The sequence below is a fragment of the Helianthus annuus genome, unplaced genomic scaffold (genome assembly GCF_002127325.2).
Source record: "Helianthus annuus cultivar XRQ/B unplaced genomic scaffold, HanXRQr2.0-SUNRISE HanXRQChr00c040, whole genome shotgun sequence".
NCBI classification, from domain to species: domain Eukaryota; kingdom Viridiplantae; phylum Streptophyta; class Magnoliopsida; order Asterales; family Asteraceae; genus Helianthus; species Helianthus annuus.
The window spans coordinates 6,261-22,500 of NW_023395556.1; the positions used below are offsets into that span (position 1 = coordinate 6,261).

General features: G+C 32.4%; 2 protein-coding genes across 2 annotated transcripts; both read left to right on the forward strand.

Moving 5' to 3' along the window:
* Positions 1–2,154: 2,154 nt before the first annotated feature.
* Positions 2,155–6,447, forward strand: LOC110864461 (probable lysophospholipase BODYGUARD 4). Its single transcript, XM_022113531.2, has 4 exons — positions 2,155–2,630; positions 3,751–4,088; positions 5,051–5,250; positions 5,984–6,447. Exons 1-4 carry the CDS (start codon positions 2,201–2,203, stop codon positions 6,318–6,320), a joined length of 1,305 nt encoding a protein of 434 aa, XP_021969223.1. The 5' UTR covers positions 2,155–2,200; the 3' UTR covers positions 6,321–6,447.
* A 4,644-nt stretch (positions 6,448–11,091) lies between these two features.
* Positions 11,092–15,384, forward strand: LOC118489722 (probable lysophospholipase BODYGUARD 4). The gene is made up of 4 exons (XM_035987251.1): positions 11,092–11,567; positions 12,688–13,025; positions 13,988–14,187; positions 14,921–15,384. Exons 1-4 carry the CDS (start codon positions 11,138–11,140, stop codon positions 15,255–15,257), a joined length of 1,305 nt encoding a protein of 434 aa, XP_035843144.1. The 5' UTR covers positions 11,092–11,137; the 3' UTR covers positions 15,258–15,384.
* The last annotated feature ends 856 nt before the right edge of the window (positions 15,385–16,240 follow it).

The window sequence follows — 16,240 nt, forward strand, 5'->3', positions numbered from 1 at the left end:
CGATATTGGCTTTTGGCGTAGTCTGTACCAGGCTGGTGTCGGTTTTTACCTTCATGTACCGATAACTGTACCGGTATTTTCAATACCAGTACCGGTTGACACACACAAGCTTATCCAACTTAAAAGTAAAGAAGATAATAAAAGTATTAAAAAAACGACATATGTTATTATAATATTTAAAATGTTATTCATTGACTCTTATTTTTAATATATGTATATGTATAATATAATAATTACGCTTTTCATCTTTGCTCAAGATTTGTCCTTAACTTCGATATTTACATTTATCATAATAATTGCTGAAAATGTGTTAATGAATCCGTCCTTTGTATGGAGAGTTAGAATAAGGTATTAAGTTTAGTTATGTATAAGACAGATTAAACTCTCAATTCTAACATAAATCCATCAAAAGGAAAAAAAGACCTAACAAACATCGAAAAAAAAATAATAAAAAGCGTAATTGTTAAGTTAAATTATGAAATGTATAATGTATACTTTATAATATATATAAATGAAGTAATGTGTACTTATGTAATTTAAAATTTTACAAAATTATAAATGTGTGTACATATGTATATATATGGGTAGGGATCATGTATATTAATCCAGAAGTGTGAGAAGTGTATTATAGCACTATATATAATACTATATAACACCATATAAACACCGTATAATATTATGCAACACCATATAACACTATGTAACACTATATAACACTATATAACAGTATATAACACTATACATCTATCATAGACATGCTATCAGACAAAATATAGTGTTATATTTGTTATATAGTATTACATAGTGTTATATGGTGTTACATAGTGTTACCCGGTGTTTACATGGTGTTATATATGTTATATATAGTGTTATAATACATTTCTCACACTTCTGGATTAATGTACAGGATCCTCTATCGTATATATATTATGGTTAATTTTTTTATTTTTATTTTAATTGTAAAAAAGAAAATTAAAAAAATAAGTGTGTATATACGAATGTGTGTGTATATATTATATTTATAATTATTTTTTTGTTTTTTATTTAAAGATAAAAAAGAAAATAAAAAAAATAAAAGAATAAATGAGTAAATTGTCAAAATTCTCCCTGAGATTTGGGAATTGTCAAAATCGTCCATGACTTAATAATACATTTTAACTGAGTTAGTAATTTGGATTAGAAATGACAATAAAAAGAAAACCTTAAGAACTCATATGCAAAAGGTTTTATTTTTGGACTGAAGTAACGAAATAATGTTAACTTAGAAACCATTTTAATATTTTACTCTAAAAATTATTTAAAACCAAGACAGAATCATGTACATGATGGGCCTCTCTTAAACGACAACTTTGGTCCCTCGACCATATCGTAAAAGCCAATGAACGATTAAGCCAAATGAAAAAAAAAAAAAAAAAAAAAAAAAACTAATATTATAACACAACCCCCTTAATCAAATATATAGCTCTTGTTTGGACGTATGTTTCAAAATTCAGTATATAATGTAAACAAACAGAATCAAATAATCAATTATAAAAAATTAGAGTTAAATGTCATTTTAGTTCTTGTGGTTTGGATCATTTTGCCAGTTTAGTCCAAAGGTTTCATTTTCGTCTGTGGGTTCAAAAACGTTTCATCGTTGCCATTTTAGCCCACTGGGTTAACTTCATCAATTATTTCTGTTAACGAGAAAAACAATTTGGTTATTTTAAATGACCAAATTGCCTTTCTAGTTAACAGAATTACATATAAAATGACCGAATTGCCCTTCTCGTTAAAAAAAAATTGATGAAGTTAACCCAGTAGACTAAAATGACAACTATGAAACCTTTTTGGACACACAGGTTAAAAATGAAATCTTTAGACTAAACTGGCAAAATGACCCAAAACACAAGGACTAAAATGACATTTAACTCAAAAAATTAAATTAAATTATACAAATAGATAAATCACCTAACTCTTTTAAATACTCTTTAAACCGAAAGAGTTTGATAATTAAAGCATAAACAAACAAAGTACAAGGGGGCCTAAAGTGTAATTACGAAAAACTTAATATTCTACATGACGTGGCCAGAAATACGTCGCATGTATTATTGTATTGTCAATTTTGTAAGGTTCTCTCTGTTTTTCTCTCTCTATATATGTATACGGATTCATATCGATAGAGAGATAGATACACAAAGGGTGTTTATATAACTCTGTAATGGCAGATTATCGGGGAAAACTACCAAGAAAAATAGCAGATATAATTCTTTACATAATAAATTCTCTAGTTTTCTTCTTTCTTGATTTATTGGATTACACAATGTGCATTTTCTACAAATATATTGATGAATTTTTGGAGGGAAAGTCAACACCATGTTACTGTCAAAGTCAAAATAGGACAACAAAGGAGTTTGAGAAGAGAAACAATGGGGTTTCAGGTACTCTGTTTGGTAGGAAAAATGTTTTTAAGGAAATGGGTTTTATTGGAAAGACACGTAGGATGTTTGATGATGAGGATTCGGGGAAAACTACAAGTAGTGATTTGGGGAAAACTAGGTGGTCGGATTGTGGGTGTGAGTCTTGTCTTTCTTGGATGAACAATGGTGGTGATCTCAAGCTTCATGTTGTTGTTAAGGACCCGTTAAAAGGTACACTTTTGTGTTTTATGAGGTTCGAGCCTACTTATTAGAGTTTGAGCTCGGCTCGTGAGTAAAATCCAAAGCTCGAGCTTGGCTCGAGCTATTTTGAGAACAACCTCTCAAATGAGCTAAAAGCTCGGCTCGAGCTCAGGGGAGCTCGATTCGGTTCGAGCCTACTTATTAGAGTTTGAACTCGGCCCGTGAGTAAAACCCAAAGCTCGAGCTCGGCTCGAGCTATTTTGAGAACAATCTCAAATGAGCTAAAAGCTCGGTTCGAGCTCGGGGGAGCTCGACTCGGTTAGAGCCTACTTATTAGAGTTCGAGCTTTTAACCGAGCCGATAACGAGTAGCTCTTGAGCCTTGGGCTTATTTACACCCCTAGGCGACGGTGTTACCGCGTGGGTACCTTACCCACATCCGGCCCCGGTTAGCCTAACCGGTTTGGTTTACGGTTTGGAAAACCACGTTTCACGGTTCGGTTATGGTTTGGAACTGGCAGCCAAAACCGAACCGGTCGAAATATTACTTTTTTAATCTATATAGTGCTAATACAAATAAAATAACTTTTGTCAAACCGGCCAAAACCGGACCATAAACACCCCTAGCATTTAGCTGAAAATATACAATTTGACTTTTGGATGTCTAACTTGTTACTTATGAGGTACAAAAAAATAAGGTTAGATGTAGGCTGTAGCTGCAATAGTTAACATATCAATTTTTCTTTTTTATAAACTCCAAAATTTGCAATAAAAATCAACTGTAAGAGCATTCTCATCCAAACCATCAAAATAAATATGTGAGGGGTAGTTTTTATATTATAAAGGGTATAAAAATGATTGTGAGTGGAGGAGAGAGAAAATGTTACTGTTCATTTGTATATTTAGGAGGACACTGTTCACCCAGTATAATTTTTTTTTTAATATATATTGAAAGTGGTTGTGAGTGAAGGAGAGAGAAAAATGTAATGATAATATTATTTAATTGAAAAGGAGAGAGAAAAAGTATTTGTTTTCAGTGAAAATATATTGATATAGGAGTTGTTTTTTTAGTGAAATGTATGTATAATTTGATGGATTGGATGAGAATGCTCTAACTGTATTATAAATGTTTATTCTTGATGATTATGCAGGAAATCAAGATTTAGGTAACACATCAACAGAAGATGTGATATTTCTACACGGATTCATGTCGTCGTCTTATATTTGGACCGAAACCATATTCCCTGAATTGGTTAGTAGTAAATACCGACTTTTCGCTGTTGATCTTTTGGGATTTGGAAGTAGTCCAAAGCCAAGAGAATGTCTCTACACTTTAAATGACCATTTGGAAATGATCGAGAAATCAGTCATCCGCGAATTCGACTTGAAGTCTTTCCATTTGGTTGCACACTCCATGGGTTGCATAATTGCTTTAGCTTTAGCAGCTAAGTATCCCAACAGTCTCAAATCCATCACTCTAGTTGCTCCTGTAAGTTCCATTATATGTTCAAGATAGTCAAAGTCAACTTTACCCCCCCCCCCCCTTTATAAATTAAAGTTCATATCTACATTCTTTTTTTTTTTTTTTTTTTTTGAGAAAGTTTTAGCTCAACACATGTTATAATGTAACATTAACATAGTTATAACTTTCTTCCATGTAAAATAACTAGTGGTATTCTCCGCGCTCCGCTGTGGGTTTCCGGTCAGTATCGGTTTGGTTTGGTTTGGTTTGTTACAGTACCAGTATTGTTCCGACACTTGATATAGCAACCGAAAGAGATATGCCCAAAAGCATATCGACGAGTGTTGTTTTACATTGATAAAAAAAACATATAAAAAATGAATACCGGTACAGATGTGGTATTGGTTTGATTACCAGCACTTGATTGCGACACGCCAGGAAAGCCAAAAAAACGAATACCGATACCAATGTTGTTGAGACGGTAGCCAGGGGCGGATGTACTATATATTAAGGGGTGGCGTCCGCTACGGCTTGGCGTTACGGCGGTAGTGTAAAATTAGTGTAAATTTTGGAAAAATTTGACGTTTTTTCGATTTCGTTACCGCTTATTTATAAAACGTTACCGCTTGGCGTGAATCCTAGATCCGCCACTAACGGTAGCGGCTCAGTTTGTCATGGTAAAAAAACAATTATGTTTGACCTGTTCGAAATAAACTTTTATCAAAATGTAGATAAAAAATAAACACGTCGTAACGGTATATTCGAAATTTTATAAGAACAAAATGTTTTAAAGTAATATTTATAATAATAAAATACTTAAATAATAAAGTAAATAAATAAATTTAACAATCATCCATAGTGGTTGCATTTTGTTATAGTATATAATATTATTTCCATTAAAGTTTTTAGCATGTATCAGGTTGACTTCCAAAGTCAAAACTTTGTTATGCTTGTTTGTTCTTATTTACTTGATTAACTTTACCTTGCAGCCTTACTTTATAACTTCTGAAGAAGAGGATCCTAGTGAAATAGCATTAAAAAGACTTGCCTACAAGAGCGTATGGCCACCATTGTTGTTCGGATCAGCATTCATGACATGGTACGAACATTTGGGCCGATGTGTATGTTTTGTTTTGTGCAGGCACCACAAGACATGGGAAAAGATCTTGAAGCTGGTTACGCGAAAAAGGTACATATTTCAATATATGACGAGATATAAAACGACACCAAGTAAGGCTGCAAACGAACCAAACGTTCAGGGAACAATTCGTTCATTTAGTTAAACAAACGAACACGAACAAGAAATTCCGTTCGTTTATTAAACAAACAAACATGAACAAGAAATTTCGTTCGTTTAGTTAAATGAACGAATATGAACAGAGGCCGTGTTCGTCATTTATGTTCGTGAACATTTGGTAATGTGTTCGTTTATGTTCGACTGTGTTCGCTAGTCCATTAGTGTTTTTAGTTTTTATATTTTATTTAATTACTTCAAAATTCCAACAAATAAAATATTTAATAAGTGTCAGTGTATTTTATATTCTGTTCATGAACGCTTCTTTGTGGTTGTTTGTTTCCATTTGTGTTCATGAACATTTGTTTTCGTTTGTTGCCTAAAATTAACAAATGAACACGCAATGTTCATTTCCTTAACAAACAAACACAAACATAAAATCTACTTCGGTAAGTGTTCATAAACAGTTTGTCTGTTCTTAGTTGCCTAAAATTAACAAATGAACACGAAATGTTCATTTCCTTAACAAACAAACACGAACATAAAATCTCGTTCGGTAACTGTTCATAAACAGTTTGTCTGTTCTTAACAAATGACCACGAAAAAGGTGTTGTTCGTGTTTGTTCGGTTCGTTTGCAGCCTTAACAGGCTAACACCAAGTGACTAAATGGACAACTGTGATGTGCAGGAAGCTAAGTTTCCTAGTGATGGACTTGTTCAGGCACACACACCATTCGGCTTGGCACACAATGCACAATGTGATATGCGGTGGGGCCAAGATGATGGACCCGTGTCTTGAAATACTGCGACGGGTTGGAGCACGGGTGACCGTGGTCCAGGGGTCTAGAGACCAGGTGGTGCCGGTTGAATGCAGCAACAATATTAAAGTTATGGTTCCTGATGCAGAGGTTAAGATTATCAAAGGTGCTAATCATAATAAAGTGATAATGGGAAGAGAAAAACAGTTTGCTGAAGATTTGGAACACATATGGGATTCTGTCAATGATGCCGTTAATAGCCGTTAATTCGTTAAACATTGTTAAAAACTGATTTTTCTAGCATACCATCTGTATTTTTGAAGGATGCTTATAAGTTAAAAGGCAAAATTATGATTCAAATAATTAAACTCTCTGCCTAGGATGTAGAGGTGCACATTTTCAGGGGTTTTTTTTTTTTTTTTTTTTTTTTCAAAAACTGGTTTGGTTTGGGTTGACATTTATAAAACCGGTTGTTGGTGAAACGGTTTGGGTTTGGAATCGGTTCGATTCGGTTTTAACCGGTTTCAACGAAGGAATTCTCAAACCCATATCAAACCGGTTTCAAAATCAGTTTCGGGCCGGGTATGGAACAGATTTCGGTTAGCAAACCGTTTTTTTTTTCATTTGTTGAAGATTAGTAACACTATTTACAAATGTAATTAAAGAAATTTGCAAAAAAAATTCTCAAATTAAAGAAAGCCGAAAGGTTGAAAGTTGAAACTATGGCCCCAAATAGCGACTGAATTCGGGCTTATGGGTGGGCCTAACCCACCGACGTCTTCATAGTTGTCGAATTAAAATATGATTTTTAATTAATTTTTATAAACTTTCTAATCGATTATGTTGTGTAATAATATACTTAATAATTTATTCTGTGACATGATTTATTTTACTAACTCTGTATTTGAAAAACTAGTTTTATCGACAAAAATACTTGATTATAAATAATTCTGTACACACATATAAGGTACTACATGTTTTTTAAATTCCAAGGTTAAGGTAGTCTTTTTCCCATATGATTTAAAACGAATAAAAAAATTATATTAAAGTGGGATTATGCCATTAGGATGTATTTAAAAATGGTACAAGTAAGACTTTAGATATATCTTTTTTTTTTTGTTATTAATCTATGTAAACATGTAGTGTTAAAAATAACCACAAGTTGGTTGATAATAAGAATCATGATATAACCATAAATTAGTTTCCACTAGTTATTATAAGGTCATCTTACAATGCAAGAACCTACAAACCTCCACTCAACAACTTTAAGTCTTCTAAAATATCTTGATTTTTTTCAAAACACCAAACCTCTACTGCTCTACAGACATGAACCTCACCCTCTAATTTTTAGATATAAAAATAAAATTGTTTGTACGTGTGGAGTCCACCCTTGACTTCCAAAGGGGATTGACTCACTGACCAGCATTCTCGGACCAATCCCACAATGCAAGAAATCCGTTAGTCTTGGGTTTGCGATTATGGACTTTACACATAACCCTGCGTTGCGCATGCTCTTAAAACCCTCAATTTATCAAATCTAATTTAGATAAATATTAGAGTAAAATGCCAAAGTGGTCCCTGATTTAGGTCACTTTTGCCATTTTAGTCAAAAAATGAAACCTTTTGCATCTAGGTCCCTGAGGTTTCATCTTTGTTGTCATTTCCATCCAAATCACTAACTCAGTTAAAATATATTGTTAAGTAATGGACGATTTTGGCAATTCCCAAAACTCAGGGACGATTTTGGCAATTTATCCAATTATTCTTTTATTTTTTAATTTTCTTTTTTATCTTTAAAAAACAAATTAATAATTATAAATATAAATATATAATATATATACATATACACACATACTTGTATATACACACTTATTTTTTTTTAAATTACCATTAAAATAAAAAATAAAAATTAACCATAATATAAATATAAATATACAGACACATATATAATTTTAAATTACACAAGTACACATTACTTCATTTATACATATTATAAATTATACATTATACATTTCGTAATTTAACCTTAATAAAAACACTAACAACACATAGAAGTAACCAATTGCGCGGCGGTCTATGGCCCGAAAATATTTGCAGCTTATATAACCACGAGGGGATTCTCACATCCATTTTGTTACAATTTTACAAACTATAATCTCACTGAAAAACTTCCACCAATCAATAAAGCAGAAACTTATCATAAGTTCATAACATACAATGATACAAGTTAACTACCAATCACAACATCATGGCATCAAACTCAAATCACAAAAAGAAACAAGTGCAAATGTGCAATCACGGTAGCTAAAGTAGATCATAGATTTTTTTTCAACTATTCAACAGAATTAACAGAATTTCAGCAAGATTATCTTCAAATCGACCTGCAATCATCAAAACATCAAATACTCAAATCACAACAACAAACCAACATACAAAACAGTACAATTGTCTTCAAAATTTGCTTTTTTTACATTAAATTTCAACGGATCTGACACAGACGTAACAAAATATTTAATCAGTTAATACAATGAGTTAATGATGAAACAGCAGTCACACAGTGTAAGCTAAAAGATCAGTTTTTTTTACTATTTTTCAGATTTATAGGTGTCATGACCGATCCGAAACGGCTCTCAAATTCATAAAAAAAAAAAAAAAACATAAAAGGCTGGAAATCTTTTTATAATAATAATATTAATTTAAAAGTTTGGGTATATGTAGTGTATACAACTTTACTAGCACCATGTAATACAAATACAATGTATGAGATTACTTGATATATTAGCAACATTTTAGTCTTTCTTCACGGAACGATTTGTTTTGTTGGATTAATAATGTAAAGTTAACATTTTTTTATGTAAAAGTGTTTCAACGTAACAAAATCAATTCGATATTGGCTTTTGGCGTAGTCTGTACCAGGCTGGTGTCGGTTTTTACCTTCATGTACCGATAACTGTACCGGTATTTTCAATACCAGTACCGGTTGACACACACAAGCTTATCCAACTTAAAAGTAAAGAAGATAATAAAAGTATTAAAAAAACGACATATGTTATTATAATATTTAAAATGTTATTCATTGACTCTTATTTTTAATATATGTATATGTATAATATAATAATTACGCTTTTCATCTTTGCTCAAGATTTGTCCTTAACTTCGATATTTACATTTATCATAATAATTGCTGAAAATGTGTTAATGAATCCGTCCTTTGTATGGAGAGTTAGAATAAGGTATTAAGTTTAGTTATGTATAAGACAGATTAAACTCTCAATTCTAACATAAATCCATCAAAAGGAAAAAAAGACCTAACAAACATCGAAAAAAAAATAATAAAAAGCGTAATTGTTAAGTTAAATTATGAAATGTATAATGTATACTTTATAATATATATAAATGAAGTAATGTGTACTTATGTAATTTAAAATTTTACAAAATTATAAATGTGTGTACATATGTATATATATGGGTAGGGATCATGTATATTAATCCAGAAGTGTGAGAAGTGTATTATAGCACTATATATAATACTATATAACACCATATAAACACCGTATAATATTATGCAACACCATATAACACTATGTAACACTATATAACACTATATAACAGTATATAACACTATACATCTATCATAGACATGCTATCAGACAAAATATAGTGTTATATTTGTTATATAGTATTACATAGTGTTATATGGTGTTACATAGTGTTACCCGGTGTTTACATGGTGTTATATATGTTATATATAGTGTTATAATACATTTCTCACACTTCTGGATTAATGTACAGGATCCTCTATCGTATATATATTATGGTTAATTTTTTTATTTTTATTTTAATTGTAAAAAAGAAAATTAAAAAAATAAGTGTGTATATACGAATGTGTGTGTATATATTATATTTATAATTATTTTTTTGTTTTTTATTTAAAGATAAAAAAGAAAATAAAAAAAATAAAAGAATAAATGAGTAAATTGTCAAAATTCTCCCTGAGATTTGGGAATTGTCAAAATCGTCCATGACTTAATAATACATTTTAACTGAGTTAGTAATTTGGATTAGAAATGACAATAAAAAGAAAACCTTAAGAACTCATATGCAAAAGGTTTTATTTTTGGACTGAAGTAACGAAATAATGTTAACTTAGAAACCATTTTAATATTTTACTCTAAAAATTATTTAAAACCAAGACAGAATCATGTACATGATGGGCCTCTCTTAAACGACAACTTTGGTCCCTCGACCATATCGTAAAAGCCAATGAACGATTAAGCCAAATGAAAAAAAAAAAAAAAAAAAAAAAAACTAATATTATAACACAACCCCCTTAATCAAATATATAGCTCTTGTTTGGACGTATGTTTCAAAATTCAGTATATAATGTAAACAAACAGAATCAAATAATCAATTATAAAAAATTAGAGTTAAATGTCATTTTAGTTCTTGTGGTTTGGATCATTTTGCCAGTTTAGTCCAAAGGTTTCATTTTCGTCTGTGGGTTCAAAAACGTTTCATCGTTGCCATTTTAGCCCACTGGGTTAACTTCATCAATTATTTCTGTTAACGAGAAAAACAATTTGGTTATTTTAAATGACCAAATTGCCTTTCTAGTTAACAGAATTACATATAAAATGACCGAATTGCCCTTCTCGTTAAAAAAAAATTGATGAAGTTAACCCAGTAGACTAAAATGACAACTATGAAACCTTTTTGGACACACAGGTTAAAAATGAAATCTTTAGACTAAACTGGCAAAATGACCCAAAACACAAGGACTAAAATGACATTTAACTCAAAAAATTAAATTAAATTATACAAATAGATAAATCACCTAACTCTTTTAAATACTCTTTAAACCGAAAGAGTTTGATAATTAAAGCATAAACAAACAAAGTACAAGGGGGCCTAAAGTGTAATTACGAAAAACTTAATATTCTACATGACGTGGCCAGAAATACGTCGCATGTATTATTGTATTGTCAATTTTGTAAGGTTCTCTCTGTTTTTCTCTCTCTATATATGTATACGGATTCATATCGATAGAGAGATAGATACACAAAGGGTGTTTATATAACTCTGTAATGGCAGATTATCGGGGAAAACTACCAAGAAAAATAGCAGATATAATTCTTTACATAATAAATTCTCTAGTTTTCTTCTTTCTTGATTTATTGGATTACACAATGTGCATTTTCTACAAATATATTGATGAATTTTTGGAGGGAAAGTCAACACCATGTTACTGTCAAAGTCAAAATAGGACAACAAAGGAGTTTGAGAAGAGAAACAATGGGGTTTCAGGTACTCTGTTTGGTAGGAAAAATGTTTTTAAGGAAATGGGTTTTATTGGAAAGACACGTAGGATGTTTGATGATGAGGATTCGGGGAAAACTACAAGTAGTGATTTGGGGAAAACTAGGTGGTCGGATTGTGGGTGTGAGTCTTGTCTTTCTTGGATGAACAATGGTGGTGATCTCAAGCTTCATGTTGTTGTTAAGGACCCGTTAAAAGGTACACTTTTGTGTTTTATGAGGTTCGAGCCTACTTATTAGAGTTTGAGCTCGGCTCGTGAGTAAAATCCAAAGCTCGAGCTTGGCTCGAGCTATTTTGAGAACAACCTCTCAAATGAGCTAAAAGCTCGGCTCGAGCTCAGGGGAGCTCGATTCGGTTCGAGCCTACTTATTAGAGTTTGAACTCGGCCCGTGAGTAAAACCCAAAGCTCGAGCTCGGCTCGAGCTATTTTGAGAACAATCTCAAATGAGCTAAAAGCTCGGTTCGAGCTCGGGGGAGCTCGACTCGGTTAGAGCCTACTTATTAGAGTTCGAGCTTTTAACCGAGCCGATAACGAGTAGCTCTTGAGCCTTGGGCTTATTTACACCCCTAGGCGACGGTGTTACCGCGTGGGTACCTTACCCACATCCGGCCCCGGTTAGCCTAACCGGTTTGGTTTACGGTTTGGAAAACCACGTTTCACGGTTCGGTTATGGTTTGGAACTGGCAGCCAAAACCGAACCGGTCGAAATATTACTTTTTTAATCTATATAGTGCTAATACAAATAAAATAACTTTTGTCAAACCGGCCAAAACCGGACCATAAACACCCCTAGCATTTAGCTGAAAATATACAATTTGACTTTTGGATGTCTAACTTGTTACTTATGAGGTACAAAAAAATAAGGTTAGATGTAGGCTGTAGCTGCAATAGTTAACATATCAATTTTTCTTTTTTATAAACTCCAAAATTTGCAATAAAAATCAACTGTAAGAGCATTCTCATCCAAACCATCAAAATAAATATGTGAGGGGTAGTTTTTATATTATAAAGGGTATAAAAATGATTGTGAGTGGAGGAGAGAGAAAATGTTACTGTTCATTTGTATATTTAGGAGGACACTGTTCACCCAGTATAATTTTTTTTTTAATATATATTGAAAGTGGTTGTGAGTGAAGGAGAGAGAAAAATGTAATGATAATATTATTTAATTGAAAAGGAGAGAGAAAAAGTATTTGTTTTCAGTGAAAATATATTGATATAGGAGTTGTTTTTTTAGTGAAATGTATGTATAATTTGATGGATTGGATGAGAATGCTCTAACTGTATTATAAATGTTTATTCTTGATGATTATGCAGGAAATCAAGATTTAGGTAACACATCAACAGAAGATGTGATATTTCTACACGGATTCATGTCGTCGTCTTATATTTGGACCGAAACCATATTCCCTGAATTGGTTAGTAGTAAATACCGACTTTTCGCTGTTGATCTTTTGGGATTTGGAAGTAGTCCAAAGCCAAGAGAATGTCTCTACACTTTAAATGACCATTTGGAAATGATCGAGAAATCAGTCATCCGCGAATTCGACTTGAAGTCTTTCCATTTGGTTGCACACTCCATGGGTTGCATAATTGCTTTAGCTTTAGCAGCTAAGTATCCCAACAGTCTCAAATCCATCACTCTAGTTGCTCCTGTAAGTTCCATTATATGTTCAAGATAGTCAAAGTCAACTTTACCCCCCCCCCCCCTTTATAAATTAAAGTTCATATCTACATTCTTTTTTTTTTTTTTTTTTTTTGAGAAAGTTTTAGCTCAACACATGTTATAATGTAACATTAACATAGTTATAACTTTCTTCCATGTAAAATAACTAGTGGTATTCTCCGCGCTCCGCTGTGGGTTTCCGGTCAGTATCGGTTTGGTTTGGTTTGGTTTGTTACAGTACCAGTATTGTTCCGACACTTGATATAGCAACCGAAAGAGATATGCCCAAAAGCATATCGACGAGTGTTGTTTTACATTGATAAAAAAAACATATAAAAAATGAATACCGGTACAGATGTGGTATTGGTTTGATTACCAGCACTTGATTGCGACACGCCAGGAAAGCCAAAAAAACGAATACCGATACCAATGTTGTTGAGACGGTAGCCAGGGGCGGATGTACTATATATTAAGGGGTGGCGTCCGCTACGGCTTGGCGTTACGGCGGTAGTGTAAAATTAGTGTAAATTTTGGAAAAATTTGACGTTTTTTCGATTTCGTTACCGCTTATTTATAAAACGTTACCGCTTGGCGTGAATCCTAGATCCGCCACTAACGGTAGCGGCTCAGTTTGTCATGGTAAAAAAACAATTATGTTTGACCTGTTCGAAATAAACTTTTATCAAAATGTAGATAAAAAATAAACACGTCGTAACGGTATATTCGAAATTTTATAAGAACAAAATGTTTTAAAGTAATATTTATAATAATAAAATACTTAAATAATAAAGTAAATAAATAAATTTAACAATCATCCATAGTGGTTGCATTTTGTTATAGTATATAATATTATTTCCATTAAAGTTTTTAGCATGTATCAGGTTGACTTCCAAAGTCAAAACTTTGTTATGCTTGTTTGTTCTTATTTACTTGATTAACTTTACCTTGCAGCCTTACTTTATAACTTCTGAAGAAGAGGATCCTAGTGAAATAGCATTAAAAAGACTTGCCTACAAGAGCGTATGGCCACCATTGTTGTTCGGATCAGCATTCATGACATGGTACGAACATTTGGGCCGATGTGTATGTTTTGTTTTGTGCAGGCACCACAAGACATGGGAAAAGATCTTGAAGCTGGTTACGCGAAAAAGGTACATATTTCAATATATGACGAGATATAAAACGACACCAAGTAAGGCTGCAAACGAACCAAACGTTCAGGGAACAATTCGTTCATTTAGTTAAACAAACGAACACGAACAAGAAATTCCGTTCGTTTATTAAACAAACAAACATGAACAAGAAATTTCGTTCGTTTAGTTAAATGAACGAATATGAACAGAGGCCGTGTTCGTCATTTATGTTCGTGAACATTTGGTAATGTGTTCGTTTATGTTCGACTGTGTTCGCTAGTCCATTAGTGTTTTTAGTTTTTATATTTTATTTAATTACTTCAAAATTCCAACAAATAAAATATTTAATAAGTGTCAGTGTATTTTATATTCTGTTCATGAACGCTTCTTTGTGGTTGTTTGTTTCCATTTGTGTTCATGAACATTTGTTTTCGTTTGTTGCCTAAAATTAACAAATGAACACGCAATGTTCATTTCCTTAACAAACAAACACAAACATAAAATCTACTTCGGTAAGTGTTCATAAACAGTTTGTCTGTTCTTAGTTGCCTAAAATTAACAAATGAACACGAAATGTTCATTTCCTTAACAAACAAACACGAACATAAAATCTCGTTCGGTAACTGTTCATAAACAGTTTGTCTGTTCTTAACAAATGACCACGAAAAAGGTGTTGTTCGTGTTTGTTCGGTTCGTTTGCAGCCTTAACAGGCTAACACCAAGTGACTAAATGGACAACTGTGATGTGCAGGAAGCTAAGTTTCCTAGTGATGGACTTGTTCAGGCACACACACCATTCGGCTTGGCACACAATGCACAATGTGATATGCGGTGGGGCCAAGATGATGGACCCGTGTCTTGAAATACTGCGACGGGTTGGAGCACGGGTGACCGTGGTCCAGGGGTCTAGAGACCAGGTGGTGCCGGTTGAATGCAGCAACAATATTAAAGTTATGGTTCCTGATGCAGAGGTTAAGATTATCAAAGGTGCTAATCATAATAAAGTGATAATGGGAAGAGAAAAACAGTTTGCTGAAGATTTGGAACACATATGGGATTCTGTCAATGATGCCGTTAATAGCCGTTAATTCGTTAAACATTGTTAAAAACTGATTTTTCTAGCATACCATCTGTATTTTTGAAGGATGCTTATAAGTTAAAAGGCAAAATTATGATTCAAATAATTAAACTCTCTGCCTAGGATGTAGAGGTGCACATTTTCAGGGGTTTTTTTTTTTTTTTTTTTTTTTTCAAAAACTGGTTTGGTTTGGGTTGACATTTATAAAAACCGGTTGTTGGTGAAACGGTTTGGGTTTGGAATCGGTTCGATTCGGTTTTAACCGGTTTCAACGAAGGAATTCTCAAACCCATATCAAACCGGTTTCAAAATCAGTTTCGGGCCGGGTATGGAACAGATTTCGGTTAGCAAACCGTTTTTTTTTTCATTTGTTGAAGATTAGTAACACTATTTACAAATGTAATTAAAGAAATTTGCAAAAAAAATTCTCAAATTAAAGAAAGCCGAAAGGTTGAAAGTTGAAACTATGGCCCAAATAGCGACTGAATTCGGGCTTATGGGTGGGCCTAACCCACCGACGTCTTCATAGTTGTCGAATTAAAATATGATTTTTAATTAATTTTTATAAACTTTCTAATCGATTATGTTGTGTAATAATATACTTAATAATTTATTTCTGTGACATGATTTATTTTACTAACTCTGTATTTGAAAAACTAGTTTTATCGACAAAAATACTTGATTATAAATAATTCTGTACACACATATAAGGTACTACATGTTTTTTAAATTCCAAGGTTAAGGTAGTCTTTTTCCCATATGATTTAAAACGAATAAAAAAAATTATATTAAATAGAAAGCTAAAATATTTGTAATTGATCAAATCAATTAGGTTTAACAAAATAGTTTGATTTACTACGTAACGATTAATCCGTTATGAAAGTATTAAGAACTTTTTCAAAAAAAACGAGACATATATAAGACGATTGAATAAGAATTCATGCATATATTGTAGTATATTATATTTATTAAAAATTACTAAAAAACTATAGA